General features: G+C 44.9%; 3 protein-coding genes across 7 annotated transcripts in view; 2 read left to right on the plus strand and 1 right to left on the minus strand.

Moving 5' to 3' along the window:
- The window catches only part of CNOT4 (CCR4-NOT transcription complex subunit 4), a 77,108-nt gene extending 70,356 nt beyond the window's left edge, over positions 1–6,752 (plus strand). For 4 of the 5 annotated variants that reach the window (XM_085047329.1, XM_085047326.1, XM_085047345.1 and 1 more), the window contains 2 exons: positions 4,351–4,563; positions 5,346–6,752. In XM_085047329.1, the coding sequence (XP_084903455.1) occupies positions 4,351–4,563; positions 5,346–5,647 (515 nt within the window). In that variant the 3' untranslated portion in view covers positions 5,648–6,752. The remainder of the gene's footprint in view (positions 1–4,350; positions 4,564–5,345) is intronic. The other variant, XM_085047355.1, reaches the window with a different exon arrangement.
- A 6,141-nt stretch (positions 6,753–12,893) lies between these two features.
- Positions 12,894–20,350, minus strand: LOC146443599 (uncharacterized). Its single transcript, XM_085047490.1, has 4 exons — positions 20,091–20,350; positions 17,141–17,276; positions 15,132–15,308; positions 12,894–14,739 (listed from the first exon to the last, which is right to left on the minus strand). Exons 1-4 carry the CDS (start codon positions 20,266–20,268, stop codon positions 14,511–14,513), a joined length of 720 nt encoding a protein of 239 aa, XP_084903616.1. The 5' UTR covers positions 20,269–20,350; the 3' UTR covers positions 12,894–14,510.
- LOC146443600 (solute carrier family 23 member 1-like) overlaps positions 17,209–21,721 on the plus strand; it is a 31,388-nt gene continuing 26,875 nt past the window's right edge. Inside the window, exon 1 of the mRNA XM_085047399.1 lies at positions 17,209–17,347. The gene's annotated coding sequence lies outside the window, so the exon portion shown is untranslated. The remainder of the gene's footprint in view (positions 17,348–21,721) is intronic.

Raw genomic sequence — 21,721 nt, forward strand, 5'->3', positions numbered from 1 at the left:
GATTTGCAGGACTGTTTGCTTTTCAGTGGGACTAGAATATTTAAGACTCTTGGCATAGAGGTATTTAATGTTTTTACTCAATTGGCATGAAATCTTTATGCTTAATGTAACAGTCTTGTGATCTCTCCTCTTGTTCGTATTTATTGAAGCTTGTACTGGGTGAATTGTGCTTTGGATTTGACTGTAAGCTTGTATCAGAATTGGGGCAATAATTTGAAATGGTCTAGTCACTGTAGAATATTCATTTTAGTGGGCTTGTCTCACACCAAGGAAACTGTAAGTTGTTATTCCATCAATATAAAAGATTGAGTGATTGGTGATTGATGTCACCAAAATGACACAGCCAAATTTGAAACACCTTTGGGTCTTCATTGCAGCGTCATTGTCAGAATTTTGAAAGTCGCAGAACAGCCTGTGTCAGTGCAGCAGACACTTGTGCAAACATCTTCAGAAGTACTGATTATGTACAACAGAACAGTATTCTGGCTTGGCCATCATCCTCTTCACTTCTTCTCCCCCAAATATACTGCTTTGCCTGATCTGAAGAGATAGTGTTAAGGCATTGCAGGTAGAGAATGAGGCAAAACTACCAGACTGTCTGCTAGGATGTAATAATGGGGTAATGATTTTATTTAGAAATTCATTAAGTGACTAGTTTTACTCAAAGTAATGTTCAGGCTTTCCAGTTGTATTCCTTTTCTAAAGTTAACTTCAAATATTTTTTTATTTAGATTGGATGAACAAGTTATATTTGTGAGGAAGCTTTTTTTTCTTTCCTTTTCTCATTCTAAGACAGTGGTTGACTTAGCAAATTTTACATGTAAGTGGTTTTATTTCCCATTGATATACCACTTCAGACGCAGGAAAATTTCAGTGCTAGAACTGTGGGATGTGTTCACCCCTGTAAACACAAGTTTCCACTATACCAGACAGGATTATGCGGTGCACATTGAGGGAAGACTGGAGTTCAGGATGTGTATTTGAGCCATTTTCTGATGTGAATAGGGGTGCTTTCAGTGATGCTTCACCAGGTTATTCTCTTTTGGGAGACAAAGCTAGGGCATAAGGGCAAGAATGCTGTATTTGTCTTGTATAAAGTATTTTCTTTGCAGTCACCTGGGTTTTAACTTGTTTTCTTCTGTGTTTTCCTGCTATCGATGGACATGCAGCTTTAAGCATTTTAAGATGGGACTATGGAAGAGGACAGCATTTCCACTCCTTGAGACAGGGAAATAGTGCTGTATTTGTTCTCACACCCCTAGGTTGTAATTACCCAATTGAGAGGTCTGCTCATAGTCAGAGAAGTACTCCTTCCAACCATTTAAGTTTAGAAGTAGGGAAAGTTAATAGGCAAATACCTTTTTAGTAGATCCATATTAACTGGGACCTATCCTTTTCTCATTTTTAACTATGGTCCTAGCTTCATCATGAAGCATAGACTTAACAGGAGGAACAAACTAGCTGAGGGATGAGTAATGATTTCTGAAGAAATTACTTTTCTTCCATTGGTGGAAGTAACTACTGTCTCTGGAGTGGATTTGCATTTTCATATAGGCTGTTTAAAACTTGCAGAACTCCAACAAAGACGTGCTGATTTAGTAGTTTAATTTGGGTGTTGGTGTATGATACCTGGAGACTGTTCACTTTCTATCTGGGTGCTTTATCTGTCATTGCCAGTAACTGAGGCCTTGGAGAGTAGTGCAGGGAGTGTTGAAGAGCATTATATTTTCTGTTGATCCCATCTGCTTTAGCACTTAATGCATTACCGGATCCCATATTACAAATATAATTTAGTTTTGTCATTTTTCCTTAAAGGCTGAGAAAGCTTCATATTTGGTATGGGGGGTATGTGGTTTGGTTGGTTGGTTTGTTTCTTTTTTTTCAGCTCTGTGCAATTATTATCCAAGCCAGAAAACTTTGTTACAGACATCTAAGTAATATGGTGCTTGGGTTTTAAATTTAAATTCTCTATTTTGTCACTTTTGTACCCAGGAGCACAAGACTTTAATAATCTAACTTCCTTATAGCTGAGAAAGCTAGGTTAGCTAGCTACCAAAAATCTTTTGGTAGATACTGAATCCTGATAGGTGTTTCATCTCCTTGACTTCTGTGAAACCAAGTAGATTTTGTACAGACAGTTAAGGTGAAGAGCAGGCTTCCTCAGTTTCTTATTTCCTGTTGTTCTGTGTTAGAGAGGGTAACAGCAGTGGTGCACTATGCCTGCCTCAAACATCAGTGTCTCGTCACCAAACAAGTGCCAGCCTTTTCCATTCCATGAGAGTCTTGTGTTTAAACATACGCTACCTTTCTTGACCCTTATGTGTGCTGCATTATTGTCATTTTAAAATGGAAAACAACATGGCAAAAAATATGTATTTTCTTAGCCCAAGGAGGCCTAATGCCCTATGACATTTGTTTTCCTATCCTGTTCCTTATAACATCCTGCAGGCTTTGTCTTCATTAGACTTCCTTGATGACATGTTGCAGGTGTGTAGTTTACTACATATTTATTTTCTTACACAAGAGTTTTGAGGGCATGCTGAGGATTAGTGAAGTCCGTGATTGAGACCCTTGCAGATCCCTAGCTTGCAGGTATTGAGATAAGTGTGTTTGCTCACACATGGACCCAGTAAGCATTTTGGTGTGCTCTTTGCATTGCAGTAGAAGTGAATAATTGAACAGAGCTGTATATATTTGCACAAGTTTTTTGAGAGACTAAAAAGTGGAAACTAATGGTGTACAATGCAGAATTTGTTGCAGTTATTTCTGTGATCGTGAGCTGGCTACTTCTGTTCCAAAAAGTTAATTTAGAACTTGTCTTGAATGGGCTTATCGATGTTCAAGAGGGTTATGAACAAATATCTCCAGAGGACATTTTCTATTAGTACTTTTAAAAATTTTGGTTTATTTTTAACCTTGGGATTGTAGGTTCTGATGAAAAATATATAGCACCGAATCCTTAAAAATATTTGTTTTGTGCATTAGTATTGCAAAGGAAAAAGCAGGAGCTTTGAAAGAATTTCAAGAAGTAGTTTTTGTTTGATTTTGGGGTTTACCTCTCCCCCCCCCCAGTTACAGAAAGGCTATTGCTTGAGACATCACTTTTTTCCTGAGCATTCAGCTTTACAAAATCTGACAGGGCAGGTTTTGATAGTAATTGAAACTGCTTTCTTTACTCTCCAACATAAAGTTGCACGTCAGTGATATCCTGTAATTTTCCAGTAAGACTTAAATCTCTTCAGGTGTTGATGGTAGAAGTATTGTGAAAATACACCTCTATAGCAATTCTGATTGACATCAAGGTCCTTTCTTCAATCAGGATAGGCAGAGGTGTTTAAAAAAGAGAAGGTTGTATTTAGGTGTTTGTCAAAAAGACAACCATGTGCCAACATATTACCTAACACTTCCTTTCCAAATATAGTTGACAAGTTAGTGAAGTATGACTTCCTGTATTGGCTGATACATACTGGAATGCTCGTGTCTGGTTGGTTTTGCTTTGAGTTACTTAAAGGGGGAGATGGATCATAGAACTGGATAGTCTGTTCTAGATAGCATGGTGTAACTTTTGTGTTGAGGGATCGTTTGCTGTACTGCTAATAGCCACGTTATGCTGTTCTTCTTTATCAATATGTGACCTGAAGCATTTAGGCAAATAGTTGAGACTTGCCTGCTTTGGTGTCCAGCTGGTTTGTTTCTTACCAAAGTCTTGGGCATATTTTTTTGTTGGGAATTATTCTGAAAGGTCTCTAAAGAATTTTCAGTGCTGTTCTTCAACTGCAAGAGGAGATTTCACTCCCTCCAACTTCATTACCATTTCCTTCGGAAGAACATTTGTAGGGCTGTGAATGATCAAGCTATAACAAAACAAAAGACTTCTGGGATTTTTCTCAGCCTCCCTGGTTTCTCATGTTCGGTTTCTATTGCAAAGCCCTACCTAGCCTTTCTTCATTTTGATTTACATCAAACACAACCCTTTTGAGCCTGCTGCCCATTAATAAAGCAGCCAAATTGCAACAGAGGTGTTCTCATCAAGTACCTGGTAGTAATAGAGGGAGAGCCACTGTGTCCTTGATTATTCCAGTCTCTGAACCAAAATAGGGAAATATATATTGGGGGAGGAGTTAAATCTTTCTCCCATTTCTTTACACTTTGTTTAAAACCTGCCAGCCCCTCTGAGTAATTCATCAATCGTGGAAACATTGACCCTAGTTTTTGGACAGGGAAAAGTATTAAATGCTTAGCTTAAAAAGTAAAAGCAAAATCCCATACCCCACCAAAGAAGGACATCTGTTTCTAACTTCAGCTTTTTATTTTTTTATCTTTCATTTTTTTTGTTGGTAAATCTCCCAGACAACAGCAGTTCTGTAGAGAGTTTAAATATGAAGGAATGGCAGGACGGGCTAAGGGCACTTCTACCGAACATTAACATCAACTTTGGTGGACTGCCCAATGCTTCTTCCCCCTCCAACGCCAACCACAGTGTACCAACGTCCAACACTGCCACCACCGACAGCCTGAATTGGGACAGCCCTGGCAGCTGGATGGACCCCGCAATCATCACAGGTAACCGTTTCTCACTCCTTCAGCTCCACTGGCAAACCATCAAATGGGTATTTGGCACAAACTGATTTACATCTGGAAAAAAAAAAGTAAAAAGAAAAAGTCAGTATGCGGTGGTCTCTTCCAGCTTCCATCCACAAAACCTCAAGGGTCCAGGAATTTTTGTGGAGCCTCTAGGTATAACAGAGCGTCACTTAGGCCTTTGCAATGCATGCCCGGGACCTTTGCAGGCAGTCAGGTGGATCAGTGCTTTCCTTTAGGGTCAACCTATAGGTGTCCCTTCTGCTGGATGGCATGTCCGGTATGTGCGTCGCTGATCCTGAGGCACTGAAGGCAATCACTGGACTTTGTTATTTAAAAAGGGACGTACTCCACTTGTTTATAAAGCTCTCTTTTATAAGGCTGTCTGGTTGTGTTTTCCTGTTAGAGAGGCTGAAGCATAGTTCGAGTAGGCAGAGTAAAAGTTGAAGCATGCAGTGTACTGGCAGCTTGGTGTGGTAAGGTCATGTTGACAGGGATGCAGTATGTTTCTTGAGCAGGGTGTTTGATAGAAAAATGAGTGTTTTATGAAGTGCTCTGACGGTAAACTTTCTCCTATCTGGATTTAATATTAAATGTTTTGCGGCAGGATAATTATACATAATAATGTAAAATGCATTTTCTGTACAAACTAATCACGTTTTTTCACTGTTGCTTTTCGTTAGGTTAAATTGACCTCCTTCACAGTCAATTTATTACTTCTGCACTGACTTGCCTGTATCCCTGTTTTTTTCTTCTTTTCTTAGGTATCCCAGCCTCCACAGGAAACAGTTTAGACACCCTTCAAGACGACAATCCTCCACATTGGCTAAAATCTCTTCAGGCCCTCACAGAGGTGGACGGCCCCAGTGCAGCGCCATCACAGACGCACCACAGTAACCCCTTCGGCACACAGATCCCTCTGCACAGAGCCAGTTGGAATCCCTACTCTCCTCCTTCAAACCCCACCAGCTTCCATTCCCCACCTCCAGGCTTTCAGACAGCCTTCAGACCCCCCAGTAAAACCCCCACAGATCTACTACAGAGCTCAGCGCTGGATCGTCATTAGGAAAGGAGGAAAAAGAAAAAAGAAAAATATGACCCAAAACGTTAGAAATGCAGGAAGTGTCCCACCCTGACTCCTACCCATGCCCACCTACTGTTCCCTGTCATATCTTTCTTTCTGAAGAATCCAGTTCCTGATCAAACTTCCCCCCCAAATGCAATGCCATCACAGGGTCATGACCATTCTTTTCGTTAAGTTTCTGCAGAACCAGTGTTTGAAATACACTGTTTGAAATATTTTCTAACCATTCTAAGAAAAAAAAAAAGAGAGAGAGAGAAATCAAAATGCAGTCTCAATGCTTAAGGAGAATATTACTGTCTTACGTCTTTTGCACATGAGTATTTCTGCCTAGTGGAAAAGTGTCAATCTGCAGCAGGGGAAAAAATGCAATGCAGAATCAAATGCAAGAACATTAGAAAGGTATTTAATTTAAATGAAGTTACTGAACTTGTGGGGCAAGCAGTGGCCCAGCATTTATTTTGCATTCAGTGTGGCACTACACAGGGAAATTGCTATGTTGGGGTTGATTTATTTCTTTTTTTTTTTGAGCAGGGGATTTTATTGCATCAGTCAGAGTTTGACATGAAGTGTGTTGAAAGACAAAACACTTACGGCTATGAGTAACTGGCATGTTGCTAAAGAGTGGTTTAAAGAGGGGAGAATAAGATTTTTCTTTAATTTTGGCTTTAGATTTCAAGTAAACTTTAATGTTTTAAAAGTATTCACAGAGTTAATACCTAGCGTATACGTAATATAATTATAAGCAGCTGAAACACGAGTGATATTTACTTCAGTCTTTCTGTCTCCTCTGTCAGTCTCTCTTTCTTTTTTTTTTTAAAAAAAGATTCACCTGATTAGGGCACTCTGGGATAGCACTGCATTGGGGCCACATGATCACCATCAGGAGCAACCTCTGACCTCCTCTGCCTGCAGCTTTTACTTAACCCTGTAGTTTCTGGACGTTTGTGCAGTATTGAAAAGACAGGAAAAAAGAAACAGATAAATAAACATGGTTATAACCTGACGCTAAAACTAAAACCAAGGAAATGTACCTCTTTCTTCAGAATTAAAACTAAAATCTTAAATAAAACAGAAAACTTGATGATGACTTCACGTTTGCTTTTTGGTTTTTTTAACCATGGATTTTTAATTACTGCATCTGGTAGAAACCATATGCCATTGCATGTCTGGGGTTTTCTTCTTATTCATCTAAACCAAAACTGCTTTATCATTGGAAATACTGCTTTGTATGGTAGCTTCTGTGTGGAAGGGTGGTTAAAGCATACATGCTTTAAATCTTTTAAAGGGATTCTGTTGTCTTCACTCATGGCACTAGCTAGAGGCTGTCAGTCTTTAACTGTATTGATGGTATCCTTTTAAATCTGAAGCATGAAAATCTTGTATGTATTTTGTGAATTAACTGCCATGGCACTTGGGGCAGATAGTATGCAATAATATTCCTGAAAATACAGCAGAGAATTTGTTACAACTCCCTGTGTTAGTCAGCAACCTTGCATAAAGATGTAAAATACTGTCACTGCGCAACAGGGGATGAAGAGCTCCTAATGTACAGAAGGCCTCCAATAAGCTTTTATACTTCTAAGCAAATGTATTTAAAACCAGCAAGCTTGTGATTATTATTGTTTATGAGGGTGGCAGAGAGCCTGAAATTCTAAAGATGCCTGTGCAGAAGGATTTCTCAACTAGTGTGAGCTGTATAGTTCAGGCTGGCAGCCTTCTGAAAATGTTTGCTGCTGGCAAAGGGGATTTCCCCAAGGAAGGGGATTTCCACTGATGAACTGTGAACACTTAAATGGGAACGGGGCAGGGGAGGAGCTGGCCTTTCAGGGAATGGGAAAAACTCCTGAATCGATCACTGGACAGAGAAGCCAAGTCTTGAGTCTGCACAAAGTGTTTCTAAATATCCTGTTATGCAAAACGTCACTTGGTGACTACATGTATTTACTCTCTGTATTACAGACCTGTATGTACTGTTTCTGAAATGGCAGCATTGCAGTAGATGAGTTGTGTGCCCTGGTTACTTGGGAGAATGTGCACACCCTTTGATGCCAGTGCTCCCAAAAAGCAAGCTGTGTTTTTGTCTCCCAGCCATCCCCTGTAACTGCTGGTGGTGGAAGAAGTGCTGCATGCTGGAATGGCCTCATCTGTGGTGGTGCCTGCTGGTTCCCCTGAACTGGGGGTGCAGCCCAGCAGGAACTATCTGCTGGAGTTGCTGGTGAAGATGTAAATATCTTTGCTTTGGGTTTTTTTGTCTCCTTCCCCAGCTGCTAGATGGTTTTTCCCCCTTTAATATTCTGTTTTTGAAGGGTGCCCTTGCTGATTCTGAAAATTAGCAAGCCTTCCAAAGCAGCTCTGACTGCTTTCTGTGTATCACAGCAATTCAGTTTTTTACTAGTTGCTTTGTTGCAGTTTAGGAGGTGCTGTGGCACCCCTGTTCCCATGGTCTGCTGCCACTAGAAACCAGGCTTTAGCTGCTCAGGAGATGGATGCTCCCTGCTGCCATGCAGCAGCTTGTGTGGTCAGCCTACCAACAAACTTAGCTTTCAGAAAAAAGTTTGCAACTAGAATGACGTTTTGTCCTTACAGCACTGCCAAGAAAGGCTTCTAGGTGGGTAACAGTGGTGTTAACAACAGTAAAGTGTATCAGTGTTCAGACTGATGTGTGGGTGCAGCTTCTGTCACTTTTAACCTGGTTTTGTGTACTGCCTGATGCAGATTCCTGCATCCCCTCAGTTGGGAACCAACCTGGTATTTCACTCTGTTCAACTGTGTAGAGCTCAACTAGTTTCTTCTCCTGAAGTTTTGGATTTATTTGGTTTTGGTTGGGGGGAAAGGTGGGGTTTTGTCTTTGGTGTTGTTTTGTGTGTTTTATTCGTCTTTTTTAATTGATTGCATTTTCTTGTGACAAGAAATTCTTTACAGAAGCCTTCATTGAAAGGAGAACATCCATGTGATCGTCTCAGTGCATAATCTGTTGTTTCATATATTGTATGGACACTTGCAGCTCTTTTCATGCATTAAGTGAGCAACAGTGCCTGACTGAAAGGCTGGTGACTCAAGACTAGCAATGCATTTGGTAGATGATGTCTGGTGAAGATAGAGCTGGAGAAAGAGGATGGGCCAGACTCCTCCTCAGAAATGTGTATGAGTGTGCATTGAGGGAAGAAAAGGAATTGTTAGCCGTGAATGTGTTAGTACAAGAAGCTATCTGACATTTTCAACAAACTTACAATTCAGATGTAGTAATTTGAGGGTCAGCAGTGCTGAACTGTTAGTAAGGGTTCCTGCCCTGTGGCTTTCTTCCCCCCCCCCCCCCCCATTCCTCCATCATTTTAATATCTAACAAGGGAATGATGTTTTTCTAGATTACAGCAAGGAATAAAATGTCACCTTCTGGCTAAGGTGAAGAGCCATTGCATGAATTATTTTTCCTTTAATAACTTTCATTTCCTACTTGGAAATCAAGTGTCAGCAGGTATGTACCATTGGCAAGGCAGTGTCTTGACAGAGCTGTTTTAATCACACTTAAAATAAAAAAGAATTAAACGGGAGAAAGAAAGCACCTAAAAAGGAAAAAAAATATTTGGCTTTGTGGTTTTGTTTGCTTTCTTTTACTTTGGAGTTTTTTTATAGTTTGGTAGAGCTGGTCATGCTGCTCTGGAGATTTCTGCCTTTTTTTTCTCCTGGTGGGAGGGAATGGGTCATGCATCAGTAGCCATCTTAATGCTTGCAAGGGAGTTTAGAAATACACATTTGAAAAGCCTGTGAAGCCTGAGTGCTCATTGTCCATCCCTCTCCTCAGGACATGTGGAAGTTTTTTTAGTTGAAAGGAGCTTAGGTTTGGTGTTGGTCTCTAGCACAACTAAATCCAGTGCATGGCAGGTGTTGTATTGCTTGGGACTGATGTGCTGCAATAAAAACTCACTGCTCAGAACTGAGGTGTGTCAGGAAACTGAGAGGTGGCACAGTGCTTGAAGGGTTGGGGAACTGGGGTTTTCACCAGCTCTGCTTGAAGGGCTTGTAGGTACTTGTAACTACTTGAGGGGATGAACTCTGCTGCAGTCCAGCTGTCAGTGACAAGAGTTTGCAGTGTGGCCAGAGCACATAATGGGCAGTGGTGTTTGGCATGACTCTGTGCTTGTAGTGCTGTTTGCTTTACATCTCCAGCAGTGTTTGGCTGTATGGCCAGCTGTGGAAGTGCTTTCCACTTCACTGCTGTGTGGTCATCTGTTCAAGCTGGATGCAGATGTAGGAACTGTAAGAGCTTGTGCTTCCTTCCTCTGTGCCCAAATCTCAGCATCTTTTATCCTACTTTGGGATGTTCCACTGATAGTCATGCCTGAAGGTTCTTAGCTTTTTCATATATTGTAGCTTTGTAGGTTTTTAATATATAGTTTTATGGTTTCTATAACTTTTCCTGTCCTTTTCTCACATTTTAGAATAATAAGCTAAACCTTTCTTAACACACTCCTGAAATTCTGTTTAGTCTTAAGAAGAGAATTTATGACAAGGACATCTTGTTTTCCACCATACTTTAAGAGACATAACAAGAAATAGGGCAAAGAAGCCCCTGGACCTACTCCAAGGGCTGACCTAAGGGTGGGTTACTGGGGTAATTGATTTCCTCTTGGACGTACCTTCTAGATATACTAATTAATTAACGTTATAAAAACATTATATCTTTTGATTCCAGGCAACAATAGGAAGGAGCTCTTGAATTCTCTTCCCTTAATAGTTGTGACAATAAACAAAGCTTCTGAAGACTAAAAAGGTGAAGTATCACCATAGCTTTGAGTTGCAGTGTAAGAAAAGGTGCAGACTTAGCATACTGGGATCTACATGCAAGAGTACTGTAGATGAGTTAGATCTTCATCTTCCCTTTTTTCTGGGGTTTGCCTTTGCCCTAGACATAGTGCTGATATGTTTGTTTGGCAAAATGAAGGCTCTTGAGATGGAAATGGCCATACAAAGTTGTTGCCATACAAGTACAGGGAGCTAGAGTGACTTGTGGGGATGCAGGACTCTAGATTGCTGCATTGTGGAGGTTTGAGGTGAGTTGGGTGACCTGGCTTATACACATTTGTTACTGGCTTTGCTGATGAAAAGCACTGGTGTAGGCTGGTCTGATGCAGTGACTTAGGTGTGGAAGTCATTTGAACAGAGGTGGTGTCTCTGTGGAGGAAAACAGTACAGAAAAGTCCTTTTTAATCTAAAATCTATGGGAGAGTGCTCTGCCTGACATCTGATGGTCAGGAGGGTCCATCTCCTGCAACACAGCTGAGTCTTTCAGTGCGATATAGGCATCACATAGTTACTTTTGTTGTTTCCTCTGAAATCTTGCTAGATGGCTATTTCTTTTTTCCAGTCCTCAGAATTAAGAAATTGACAAATAATGTGTCAGTTTGAGGTGCGTGGAGAGAGAATGGGACTCGCTCAGCTTTCTTCTTCCCACCAGTGCTTAAAATGTTACTCTAGGAAGCTTGTACTGCCAGAAAGTGGCCACTCCTTCCAAGCTTACACTGAATATAGAGTTGCATTGCTTTAGCATTTGGATGTTACAGATCCCAGCATTAATCTTGGCCAGATCTGCAGAGCGTCTGAGACCTCTTCTGCCAGTGCAAACAGTGATGGGGGGCTGGTACACCAACCCTCACTGGCGAATTTAAAGCTGTGACCAAAACTTGTTTAGCTCTTTCTAGATAAGCATGCAGGCTGAAGTTTACAGTGTGGAGTCAGAAGTTCAAAGTCCTGTTAAAAAAAAAGAACCAAGGGTGCTTTGTTCACTCAGCAGAAAGCTACTGCTTGTGAGGTTTGCCTGGGACAGAATGGGCAAGGGCTGGTCTTGCAGCTATTTCCATCCCTCTTCAGATGGTTTCCTTCAGTTTCATTGCTCTGTACAACAGTGCATGTATGTAATTTAAATTAAAAAAAAAAAAAGTGATATATGTGGTTCAGTGGATGGTGGCCCCAACAGGAACCACTGAGTAACATGGCCAGAATGCATGGGATTATAGCCTAAGAGGTTTGCTTCTTCCAGTTTACAGATTGCTTAAATCTCATGTAGTTGCCTTCCTCCTCCCCCCTTGTTTGGTAAATAAATGCAAACTGAGCTTCTTACTGCCTTACTGATGGTGCCTTGCTGAGCTGAAGCTGAGTGTGGCTCTTCACACTTCAACTCATCTCTTTGCTGCGCTGGTCCAAGGAACTGAGGCAAAGACTAAGGGGTTGATAGGGAAACTTGCAGTAGAGCTGACCTTCCTGGCCTTAACCCATCTTTCTTCCATTGGTTCTCCTGCTGCTTGAAATGAGTTTTGAGGAAGACCTGGCTGTGTGCTCTTCCTTACTGGAGAAATTAGGCTAAGACAATGTTTTGGGATCAAATAGTTCTGTTTGGAAGCTGAGCTTTGCATACACACACACACAAAAAAAAAGTCAGGAATATCTTACTCCAAGGAAACTTTTCAATTTTGTCAAGTAAGTAAGTTTTTAAATGTCAGTTGTATAAAATGCTTGTTTCAAGTTGATGGTTTTCTCTGTACGAAAAACTATAGTGTCAGTTTATTGAAGATACTGAATTTTTGTCATGATACTTCAAAATCAGCACCTTTCTGGACACGTTTGGCAAAAGATTTTTATATCCAAAATGTGCATCGTTTCGGTTTGTAGTGAAAGCAGGTGTCAATCACTAATATTATGTAGCAAAAAAAATCGCACTTTTGGTTTTAAAGCCTCACTCAGATCCAAGGAGCAACAAACTGAGTCCCAAATGTATTTTTTGAACAAAAATCTCTTTGAAGTGGGAGAAAATTGTAGTGAGGGGTTTTTTTAGTCATTAAAACATGACAGGGGAGAAGAAAAGAGAAAGAAATGGATAGGAAAAATCTCATTCCCATCCAATTCAATTTTTCTTTAGTTTTTTTCCTGATTTTGTCTCTTAACAAGACAACTCCTCCTGAATAAGAAATTAGGGAGCACTGTTCCCAGGGCAGATCCTGGGCTGAATTCCGAGCCTTGAACCCCATTTCAGTGTGACAGAAGTGGAAAAACAGTCCGTGGGTACAGCACCAATAGACTCATGAGAGCCCAGAACACTTACAGAACTGTGTCCAAACTCATGGCTTTTCCATGAGAAGTCTGGGCAGTCTTGTGAGGAGCTGGGAAGGACTGAACAACAGCCTGCCTTGAAGCAGGATTCCCTCCCTGTGTGTTAAACTTGGCTGGAAAAAGAGGGGGGAAAGGTAAAGTTAGGATGTGAGCTGAAGGGAAGTGCAGAGCAGGTCTTGTTTTCCTGTCCTTTCTAAGGCGATTGATGCCTTAAGAGAATGAAAGTTTTTTTTTTTCTTCTTGTGCAGTTGCTGCTAAATGGCCACTGTCAGCATCACCGTTTTCCAGGGATCTGTGAAAGTTTTACCACCTGCTTCCTCCCCTTTATAAAGCCAGCCCCCAAAGCAGAATTTCCATAGCTTGGTCATGTGAAAGGATGATACAGGAGATGAAATTGAGATAGATTCCTTTATTATTATTAGAAATAGAAAAAACAGTGTCCCTAGCCCTCACTCCAGGGAAAAGTGGCAGTGGCATCAACATCTAGCATTAAGCCTTAGCCTTACCACAAGAAAGTGCTGCCTTGCATCTTTTTAAGGCTTCTTTCCTTGAAATGTGATGCAAGCTTTGACAGAAAGGAAGTCAGCAGACAAAAACTCCCAGCCTTTGTAGCAGGATTGTTTGAGTATCACAGTTTGGATCCTTGAGCAAACAGAGCATAGTGGGGGTGCTTGTTTTTATTCCCAGCCCCACACATGCAACAGTTCTCAGGGCTGCCAGCACCTCCTCTGACTCACACCACAGAGCCTCCTGAGATACAAACAGCATCTCTGTGCAAACGTGAATGCCACATTGCTCAACAAGCCCTGCATGCCCACAGTGCCTTGAGTGTGCTGCAGAGGCATAGGACAGCCTAGGGTGCAAACAGGGGCTGAGGTGTCCTGAAGCTGCCTGGCCAGGCTCTGCATATGCTGCCTGCAACATGCTCCTGGGCTTCCACACAGGGAATGCTGCACAGAAATAAGGGGTCGTTGTTTTCCAAATGCAATCGATGGCACTTAGGTTAGCATTTTGAGTCCTGCTATGGGTCCTGATATATTTGATTTGAGTTTCTAATGCTCGAGAGAAGGGATGAAAGACCCCTGAAAGGTTTGTTGGGTTTTGGGTTGGGTTTTTTTTTGGGTGGTGTTGATTGGTTGGTTTGTTTTCAAATGTGCTAGGTTCTTTGCATTAAAGAGAAATTCATGTTTTTCCCCTTGACTGGCTAGCTCTGTCAATGCATCTTCCAAGTCTAAGATTGTATAGAAATGGGAGTATATGGTGAGTTCTGAATGCCAACAAAAAAACCCTTTAAGTCTCCATCTATACAAGTGCAATTAATTGTAAATGCTTCTAGATACCTAATCTCATTCTTTGTTCCTGGTAAGTGTCTGTTTTCACTTTCAGCCTTTAAAAGAGCCCAAAACAGAAAATCAGGCTCATGTTCAAAACCTGAAAGTTTGCACATAGACTTTAGGTTAAGCTGGAGCTGCTCAGACTTAGCTTTATGCATCACGCAAAAATGATCAATTAAGAAGTTTATAACCCAGAAACTCCTGTTTGAAATGGACACTGCCGGACAGGGGAGGGAAATAAAAGGGAAATATAAAAAAAATGTCTATCAACATGAAGTGTCAGATTTTCTCCATTCGAAAACCCAGGTGCAGTAATTGACTCTTCCAAAGTTCTTTCCTGAGCTCAAGGAGTTGACAGTGTTACAAGAGGAAAAAAAGGAAGAAAAGTTGAACGGCAGCTTAAATTTTCAAACCGGCTTGCTGAAGTCATTGAAGACCTTGTGTTCCTCCACGCTCCTGTAGTAGAGGGGCAGCAGGTCCCTGTGCAGGTGGGCTGGCAGCAGCACGTTGCGGGGCAGCTGGGCTGGCAGGCTGCTGGCAGAGCCTGGGCCGGGCGGCAGCACCAGCTGGGGCAGGGCAGGGTGGGCCTCGGGGGGCCACCGTCCCAAGGGCGGCTTCAGCTGCTGGTCAGGGCTGCTGGCAAGGCAAGCGGGACAGGCCATGGTGAGGGGGCTGCGGCCACCCACACCGTGCTGAGGGGAGCATGGTGTGCCACAGCCCAGCCACACCGTGCTGAGGGGAGCATGGTGTGCCACAGCCCAGCCACACCGTGCTGAGGAGGGGCAAAGGGAGCACTGGGCCTCTGGCTCGCCTGCCCCTTGAAAAAGAGCAGGTGGAATGGTTTCACTGCTGTGAGGTGCTACATGGGGAGCAGATATGAGGGTGACGCACCGGACTGCCCAAGCGATGGGAGCTTTTTTACAGCTGGCAGCTCCTGCCCCCAGCAGGGAGCTCTGGGAGCAGCTCTTCCCCCTGTGTGAGGAGCCTGGGGGACAGTGGCAGCAGCAGGGACAAGTGCTGAGTGGTACCTTTGGAAAGCCAGGTTATTGCAGCCTGCGAATGCCCCTGGGAACACAGAGCTGGAGAGGGCTGAGAGGTGGTAATCGCGCCGGTGGTAGTGTTTCAGTCTCCCAAAAGCATTCCTGCCGCTCTCGGGAGTGGAGGAGTCACGTTTCCGTCCTCTGGCTTTCCTTCTAGGCTGCTGCCTGCAGAGTGGTGAGAGAGAGATGCCCATGGAGAGGATTTCTCTGTGCTTTGTGGTCTGGCTTTTGTTTACTCACACCCCTGGAAAGATCTGGCACGTTTGTATCCTGAGGCAATGCTGTCACCCAAAGATATTTACCCCCTTCCTCCACTCCCAGAGGAAAGCACTGAAGTTGTTTCAGCCCTGCAGAAAAGGGTTGCTGATGAGGCCCACCCAGGGAAGAGCAGTGGGGGAGAAGTATGGCTGGTGCCTGCTGAAAGACTGAGGTTCTCTCCCTTTCTTGCAGGGTTTATGTTTTTTAACTCCTTGTCCTTGTGCACTTCTGACGATGAGTTAGACTCTTGGTTAAAGGTGCATTCCTAGGCTGCATGGTCCCTGTTACTGTAATACCTTGCCCAGGATACAGAAGAGGTCCTTCTGGACTGTACACCAGGAAAACTGGGCCATGCTGCTGCAGAGATGATGCTCTGTGAGTGTGGTCCTGGCACCTCTTGTTGTCCAGTCCTGTTTCCCACCATGACTTTTCTCCCAGTGCTTTCCACAGGACAATGCTCCTCCTTCTCCTCCCTGCCCTGGGCTGTGTGCAGGCAGTTGTACTGAATGTAGCCTCAGAAAAGGGACATTCTTATCAACCATCCTCCATGTATTGTGTGTTCCCTTCTTGCTCTGATAATAGGGAGCTTTTTGTAAATCATCAAGCTAACAGAATCTTAGAATAATTTGGGTTCGAAGTGACCTTTAAGGTTGTATAGCCCCACTGCAATGAGCAGGGATGCCTTCAGCTAGATCAGGTTGCTCAGTGCCCCATCCAATTTAACCTTGAATGTTTTCAGGGATGGGGCATCTACAGCCTCTCTGGGCAACCTGTTCCAGTGTTTTACTGCTCTTGTTATGAAAACCATCTTCCTTATATTCAGTCTTAGTCAATCCTCCTTCACTTTAAAACAATTGCCCCTTGTCCTATCATAACAGGCCCTGTTAAAAAGCTTGTACCTGTCTTTTTTGTTGGCCTGCATTGAGTACTGGAAGGCTGCTATAAGATCTTCCTGGAGCCTTCTTTTCTGCAGCCTGAATGCCAAGTCTCACAGTCTTTACTCAGAGGAGAGGTGCTCCAGCCCTCTGATCACCTCTGTGGCCTCCCCTGGGTCTTACTCCAACAGGTCCACATCTTTCTTACTCTGGGGACCCCAGAGCTGATGCAGCACTGCAGGTGGGGTCTCACCAGAGCAGAGCAGAGGGGCAGAATCCCCTCCCTCACCCTGCTGGACACACTGCTTTGGATGCAGCCCAGGACATGTTTGGCTCTCTGGACTGTGAGCACACATTGCTGGTCACGTCCAGCCTCTCATCCATCAGTACCCCCAAGTCCTTCTCAGCAGGGCTGCTCTCGATCCCTTCATCCCCAGCCTGTGTTGATACCAGGCATTGCCCTGACCTGGTGCAGCACCTTGCACTTGGTTTGTTAAACTTCATGAACTTTCCATCATCTCACTTCTTGAGCTTATCCAGGTCCCTCCGTATGGCATCCCATTCCTCAGGCATGTAACAGGAACCCCCTCTGCAATCAGCAGCAGCAGCCCCACTGCCAGAAACCCCTTCCAAAGTCAAACATACCTTGGCTTTGGAGCAGCAGTTTAATATCTTTTATACTTGGTGGTTTCAGCTGTGTGAGCAGGAGGGCTGTGAAAGGCCGCAGGTGGCTCACCAGTGTCCCGAGCGGGCGCAATGCGCGCGTCTCAGCAGGTGGCAGCAGCGACGCTCCTTCGGCTCCCGCAGCTGCTCCCCGCTCCTGCCAAACCCATCCCACCGCTCCCGCACCGCCTCCATACTCACCCCCCGCGGCTCTTCCTCGCCCTGTCCCGCCAGCAGCACACGGCGAAGGAGACGGACAGTGCCAGGATGACAGCTCCGCTCAGCAGCGAGGCGGCCATCGCAACGCGGGACCCTGTGCCCGAGGGCTGCGGGGCGGCTGCGGGCAAGGGCGGCGCGGTGAGCGGCAAGGGGACACCCCTTTCCCCCCGGCCGCCGTCCCCCTCGCAGGTAACCCCAAAGTGATGCTGCAGACAGTATTTATTCATAACCATTATCAAAGCTAATGGGGAACGTGGGGGATGCAACGCCGGCTTAATACACCAGAAAGTTAACGCGAAAAAACCCTATATTATATGACCCCACGTCATATTTTCTTCAGGTAATTCACATAAAATAATCACGCGGGGATGAAAATATAAAGCATTTGATGTGTCTTGCATAAAGCATAAGGGTAGTAGAAATTGAGCCCCCAAAAATAAAAGGGAAAAATAGAACAGGAAAAAAATAGAAAAAAAATTAAAATGTAATGAAGTAAAAAAGGGGGAAAAGTTTAAAAGGGAAACAACTTGGAAACGGGAGAAAAGTTAAAAAGGATAAAAAGTTAAAAAGGGGAAAAAGTTAAAACATGTAAAAAAAGAAAAAATTAAAAGGGAAAATGAAAGTAGCTAAAAAGGGAGAGAAAGAAAAATGTTTCAAAATATTAAGGAGGGCCACTTGCAACTGGCACAGGCTCAGCATGTACTGGGTTATGGCAAAGTTCAGTTTTCCTCCTGTTGTGAAGGCTTTTGGCAGTGCCCTGGCCTCCCCGTGCCTGGCACCGGGTGTCGAGTGTACCAGCTTTTGACCCAGCCTGATGATTTGTGCAGCAGTCACTGGGAATGAGGGAAAGTCTGGTTATCTGCTGAGCTGATGCCAGGTGAATTCACCCCCTGAAGGCACCCGCTGCCTTCTGCAGCTGCTGAAACGCTGCTGCAGTGCCCCTGCTGGAGCAGGCATTTCACCAGTGATGCTGGGCACAGCTGACTGGGTCAAGCTGGACCTTCGCTGTCCCCATTCGCGGTGGCCGGGTGTCCCCACCTCCTCCTGCCCTCGCTGGCTTGGTCAGAGTGAGGAAGTCCCCGTGGGAGGGCCTGTGGCACCTCCCCACCCGAGTTAAGGGGCTGTGTCCCCCCGAGGCCTCCTTACCCTGGCAGTGGGGTGGCGGGTGGCTCCAGGACGAAGTGCTCTCCTGGCGGAGGCAGGCGAGCCTCTCGCTGCCCACCAGCTGGTACCCCTCCTGGCACCAGTACACGAGCACCGAGCCCAAGGAGACGCCTGAGCCTCTGTCCACATAGTAGTATCCATAGCGTGGTGGGGGAAGAGCTGTGCATGGCACTGGGGGAGAAAAGAAGATGTTAAGTGTAGGTGGTGACAAAGCTCCGCCCCGACAGTGATGCTTTTGAAAGGGCTGCCTGGCCCCTGTGTCATTCCTGCGGGACCTGCAAGTCTCTGGGATTTTTTGTGGGTTCTTTGCATAGTCCAAAGGAAATACATTTGAAGGTCTAGCAGCTTTATCTGGAAAATAAGTTTTTCAGTTGCAGGCTTCCAATGTGAGCAGCTACTGAACAGCAGAAGTGGACCTGGAAAGGTACAGCCTGGGGACAGTATGCAGAGACCAATTTTTAGGAGGGAAAGGAAGAGGGTGTTTTTTAATACCATAGTATTCTGGGAGAGTATTGTTGGTTGGAACTCAAAGAAATATTACTATCTGCTAGAGAGAGATGCTTTTTTCATCCCATCCTTTAATTTTTTAACTAGATTGTAACCCATGGTTGTTCAGAACTACTTAGTTATCCTGCTTAGATCATCTCCTCTGCATTGCACTAGTACCTAGGGAGAGCCAAAGTGAGGTAGGCTCCAAAAAAAATGCCAGTCTGACTGTGTGCTGCCAAACCTCCTCCCCGCCCTGATATTCTACCACAAGGCCAGGAAGATCTGATAACAGGTATCATGGGCACCAATATCCTAAATTAAAGGAAAATGCTCTGATCAACTCTAATTTAATCAAGCTTAAAACCTGCAGGCAGAAATGTGCTTTATCTAGGTTACGGGGAACTTTTGTGGGAAATTCCAAGTGGAACAGTAAAGCCTAATGTATAAGAGAGGTTTGGTTTCCCTCTGCTTTTACTGAGATGGTGTAGGCTTCTACTCCAGGGGGGCTAATAAAAAACAAATCAGGATGAGTAAGATCAGACTTTCTCTAGCTTCAGCAATGCTGTTAACAGGTAGTGACAGGTAGTGCAGGTGTCTATATGAGTTAATTTAGTGGTGACAGGGAAGCTACTGAATGCCTGGACTGGATCTCTTGTATGATTACATAGTCCAGCTCTGGTTCCTAGGACCTTCTCCAGCAGTCACCATGATTTGGAGTATGACATAGGTTCTCTGAGCTGCTCCAGCCCTGGGTGGGTGGTTACCCCACAGCAGCCCTGAGACTGTGTCCCACTCGCTGGGGAATGGCATGTGCTTTATCCTGGAAAGTGGATTAAAGAAAAATAATCACCCTCAGCAGTTGGAGATTATTTGTGCTTTCAAAAACAAATCTCCATTTCTTCCCAAGGGTCCCAGCTCAGCCCCTAGGGATAGGGATGTGTTCAGTGCACCCATACCCTGAGCAGACGGCTGGTCAATCATGATGTGCATAGATTTTAACATGGAGGACTTTACTCTCAGAGGAAAACACCAACTGTTGAGCTTCCTCCCTGTCCCTCCTGACTGCTTCTGATGTGACACATCTCTCTCCCGTGTCACAGAAGCTGCTGTGGCCACCACGAAAAGCCTTGTGGCCCCTATGCGTGCCCTGGGAGTGCCTCTGCGCCCGACGAGAGAAGCATCACGCCTTCATCACCACGTCCCTGTGCCCTTCCCCTTGTGTGCCTGCAGCCCCGGGCAGCCCGCAGACGGAGAGGCGGGACACCGCTTATTTAAGTACCTGAGATGTTGCTCTGCACATCGGTCCCGTTGGCAGCGTCTCTGGGCAGCCCCTTTCTGACGTGTCCTGCACCGAGTGACGCGGTCCCGGGCCCAGCAGCATCACTCCAGGCAAAGCTCAGGCAGCTCCAGGGCAGCAGGCAAAGGACGATGCATTTCCCGAACCTTTGTCCCGTCATGGTTTGGGGAAACACAGCACCATCGGGTGCCTGGCAGCCCCGAATGCCTGCGATTTCCCTTTGCGGCTGAGCAGGAGTCAGCTGGGCTCTTAGTGCATTAAGCCTTGAGCAGCAAAGCTAGCAGCCGCTCTTCCCCCGGGGCTTGCCTCTCTTCCGCCTCGGCACAAGCCCTGTGTCCCTGCTCCTAGAACTGCCAGCCCTGCTCTGACCACTCGGCTTCAGAGCCCCGAGGAGAAAGAAAATAGGTGTGGGAAAGGGAGTGAGAAACAGCAAACCCTTAGGATCCATCCTTTACAACCCCCTCCTGCAGGGACTAGCTGTTACCATATTTCCAGGTGCTGGAGCTGCACAGCAGGAACCCTCTTCCTTCTCCCCCTCTACGTGCCAAAACCCATGCTTGAGCTCTCTGCTGAAACTCTTGAGCTGCAGACCCTCCTGTGCTCATCTCTTCCTTCCTGCCAGAACCTAGGGCTGATTTTCTGTCAACAGCAGAGTGGGATATGAGCCATGGGAATCAAAGGGGTTTCATAGCGGCAATTCCACCAGCTTTGCCACTATGGGAACTGCAGAAAAATCTGTTTTTCCTTTTCCTTTTCTCTGCTTGGCATCTGTCTGCCTGTCATTTCAGGCTCTGATGTTTTTTGATGTTTTCTAGCTGGAGGGGCTGTAGAAGCAACCAGCTCTTGCCTCCTGGAATGTGTGTTGCTCTTACCTACCCTGACCTGCCTGGTCACTTATGTACACCCATGAAGAGAAAAGATGCCCCATGCTGCCTGAGTGCTTGAGAGCAAGATGTTTTGGAGCAGGCAATGCCTTTGTGCCAAGGCTCTCCCCAGCAGCCCCTCTCGTACACCAGTTGTGTGACCAGCAGGGCTTTGGGGTGACTTTTGAAGCATCTGCTGCTGTAGCTCTCTTCCCTCCTTGCATCCACTGGAGCTCCTCTGTGTGTCTCCTTTGCCCCTCCTGCACTGCATCCTTGCCTGTCCTGGGCCAGCCTGGGACTTACTGCAGGTATGAGGGTTAGAGGCTGTTATTCACTAATAGCATTGGGCACAAATGCAGCTTTGCAGGGAGATAGGTCAGTTTTTGTTCCTCTCTCCTTTTGTGTCTGTGACCTTTGGCTGTAGCCAGTGTGCTTCGCTGCCTACGGCTGCCCCAGTGGGTTCTGAGGGGGGGGTTTGAAATGTTGCCTTGGATCTGTAAGCAGTTTCTATTTCTAAAACCCAACAGTGGTCTTACCATGTTAGTATGATTTACTGTAGTGCATAAAGGAGGAATAAGAATGTCAGACAGGATCAAGCTCTTGTCCCATCCCATCCCAACATGGAAAGCAGACAAAGGCATCTACAGAGTGGAAGGGATTTGTGGGGCCAAGCAGAAGCTGGACCTTGCTTGCCTTCCTCCCCAGCACTGGGACCTGCTCTGGCTCCCACCTGGGGTAGTTCAGCAGTAC

Source organism: Lichenostomus cassidix, chromosome 1Aa, assembly GCF_008360975.1.
Source record: "Lichenostomus cassidix isolate B80296 chromosome 1Aa, HeHo_3.0, whole genome shotgun sequence".
Taxonomy (NCBI): Eukaryota; Metazoa; Chordata; class Aves; order Passeriformes; family Meliphagidae; genus Lichenostomus; species Lichenostomus cassidix.

Bases quoted from the DNA above. Each gene is read 5' to 3' on its own strand.
- LOC146443599 (XM_085047490.1), bottom strand. From the start codon at position 20,268: ATGACGGGACAAAGGTTCGGGAAATGCATCGTCCTTTGCCTGCTGCCC. The intron at 17,277-20,090 runs GTACTTAAATAA...CCTTGCCCGCAG, and splicing joins TGTGCAGAGCAACATCTCAG to CCGCCCCGCAGCCCTCGGGC. The intron at 14,740-15,131 runs GTACCACTCAGC...TTGCCTTGCCAG, and splicing joins AATAACCTGGCTTTCCAAAG to CAGCCCTGACCAGCAGCTGA.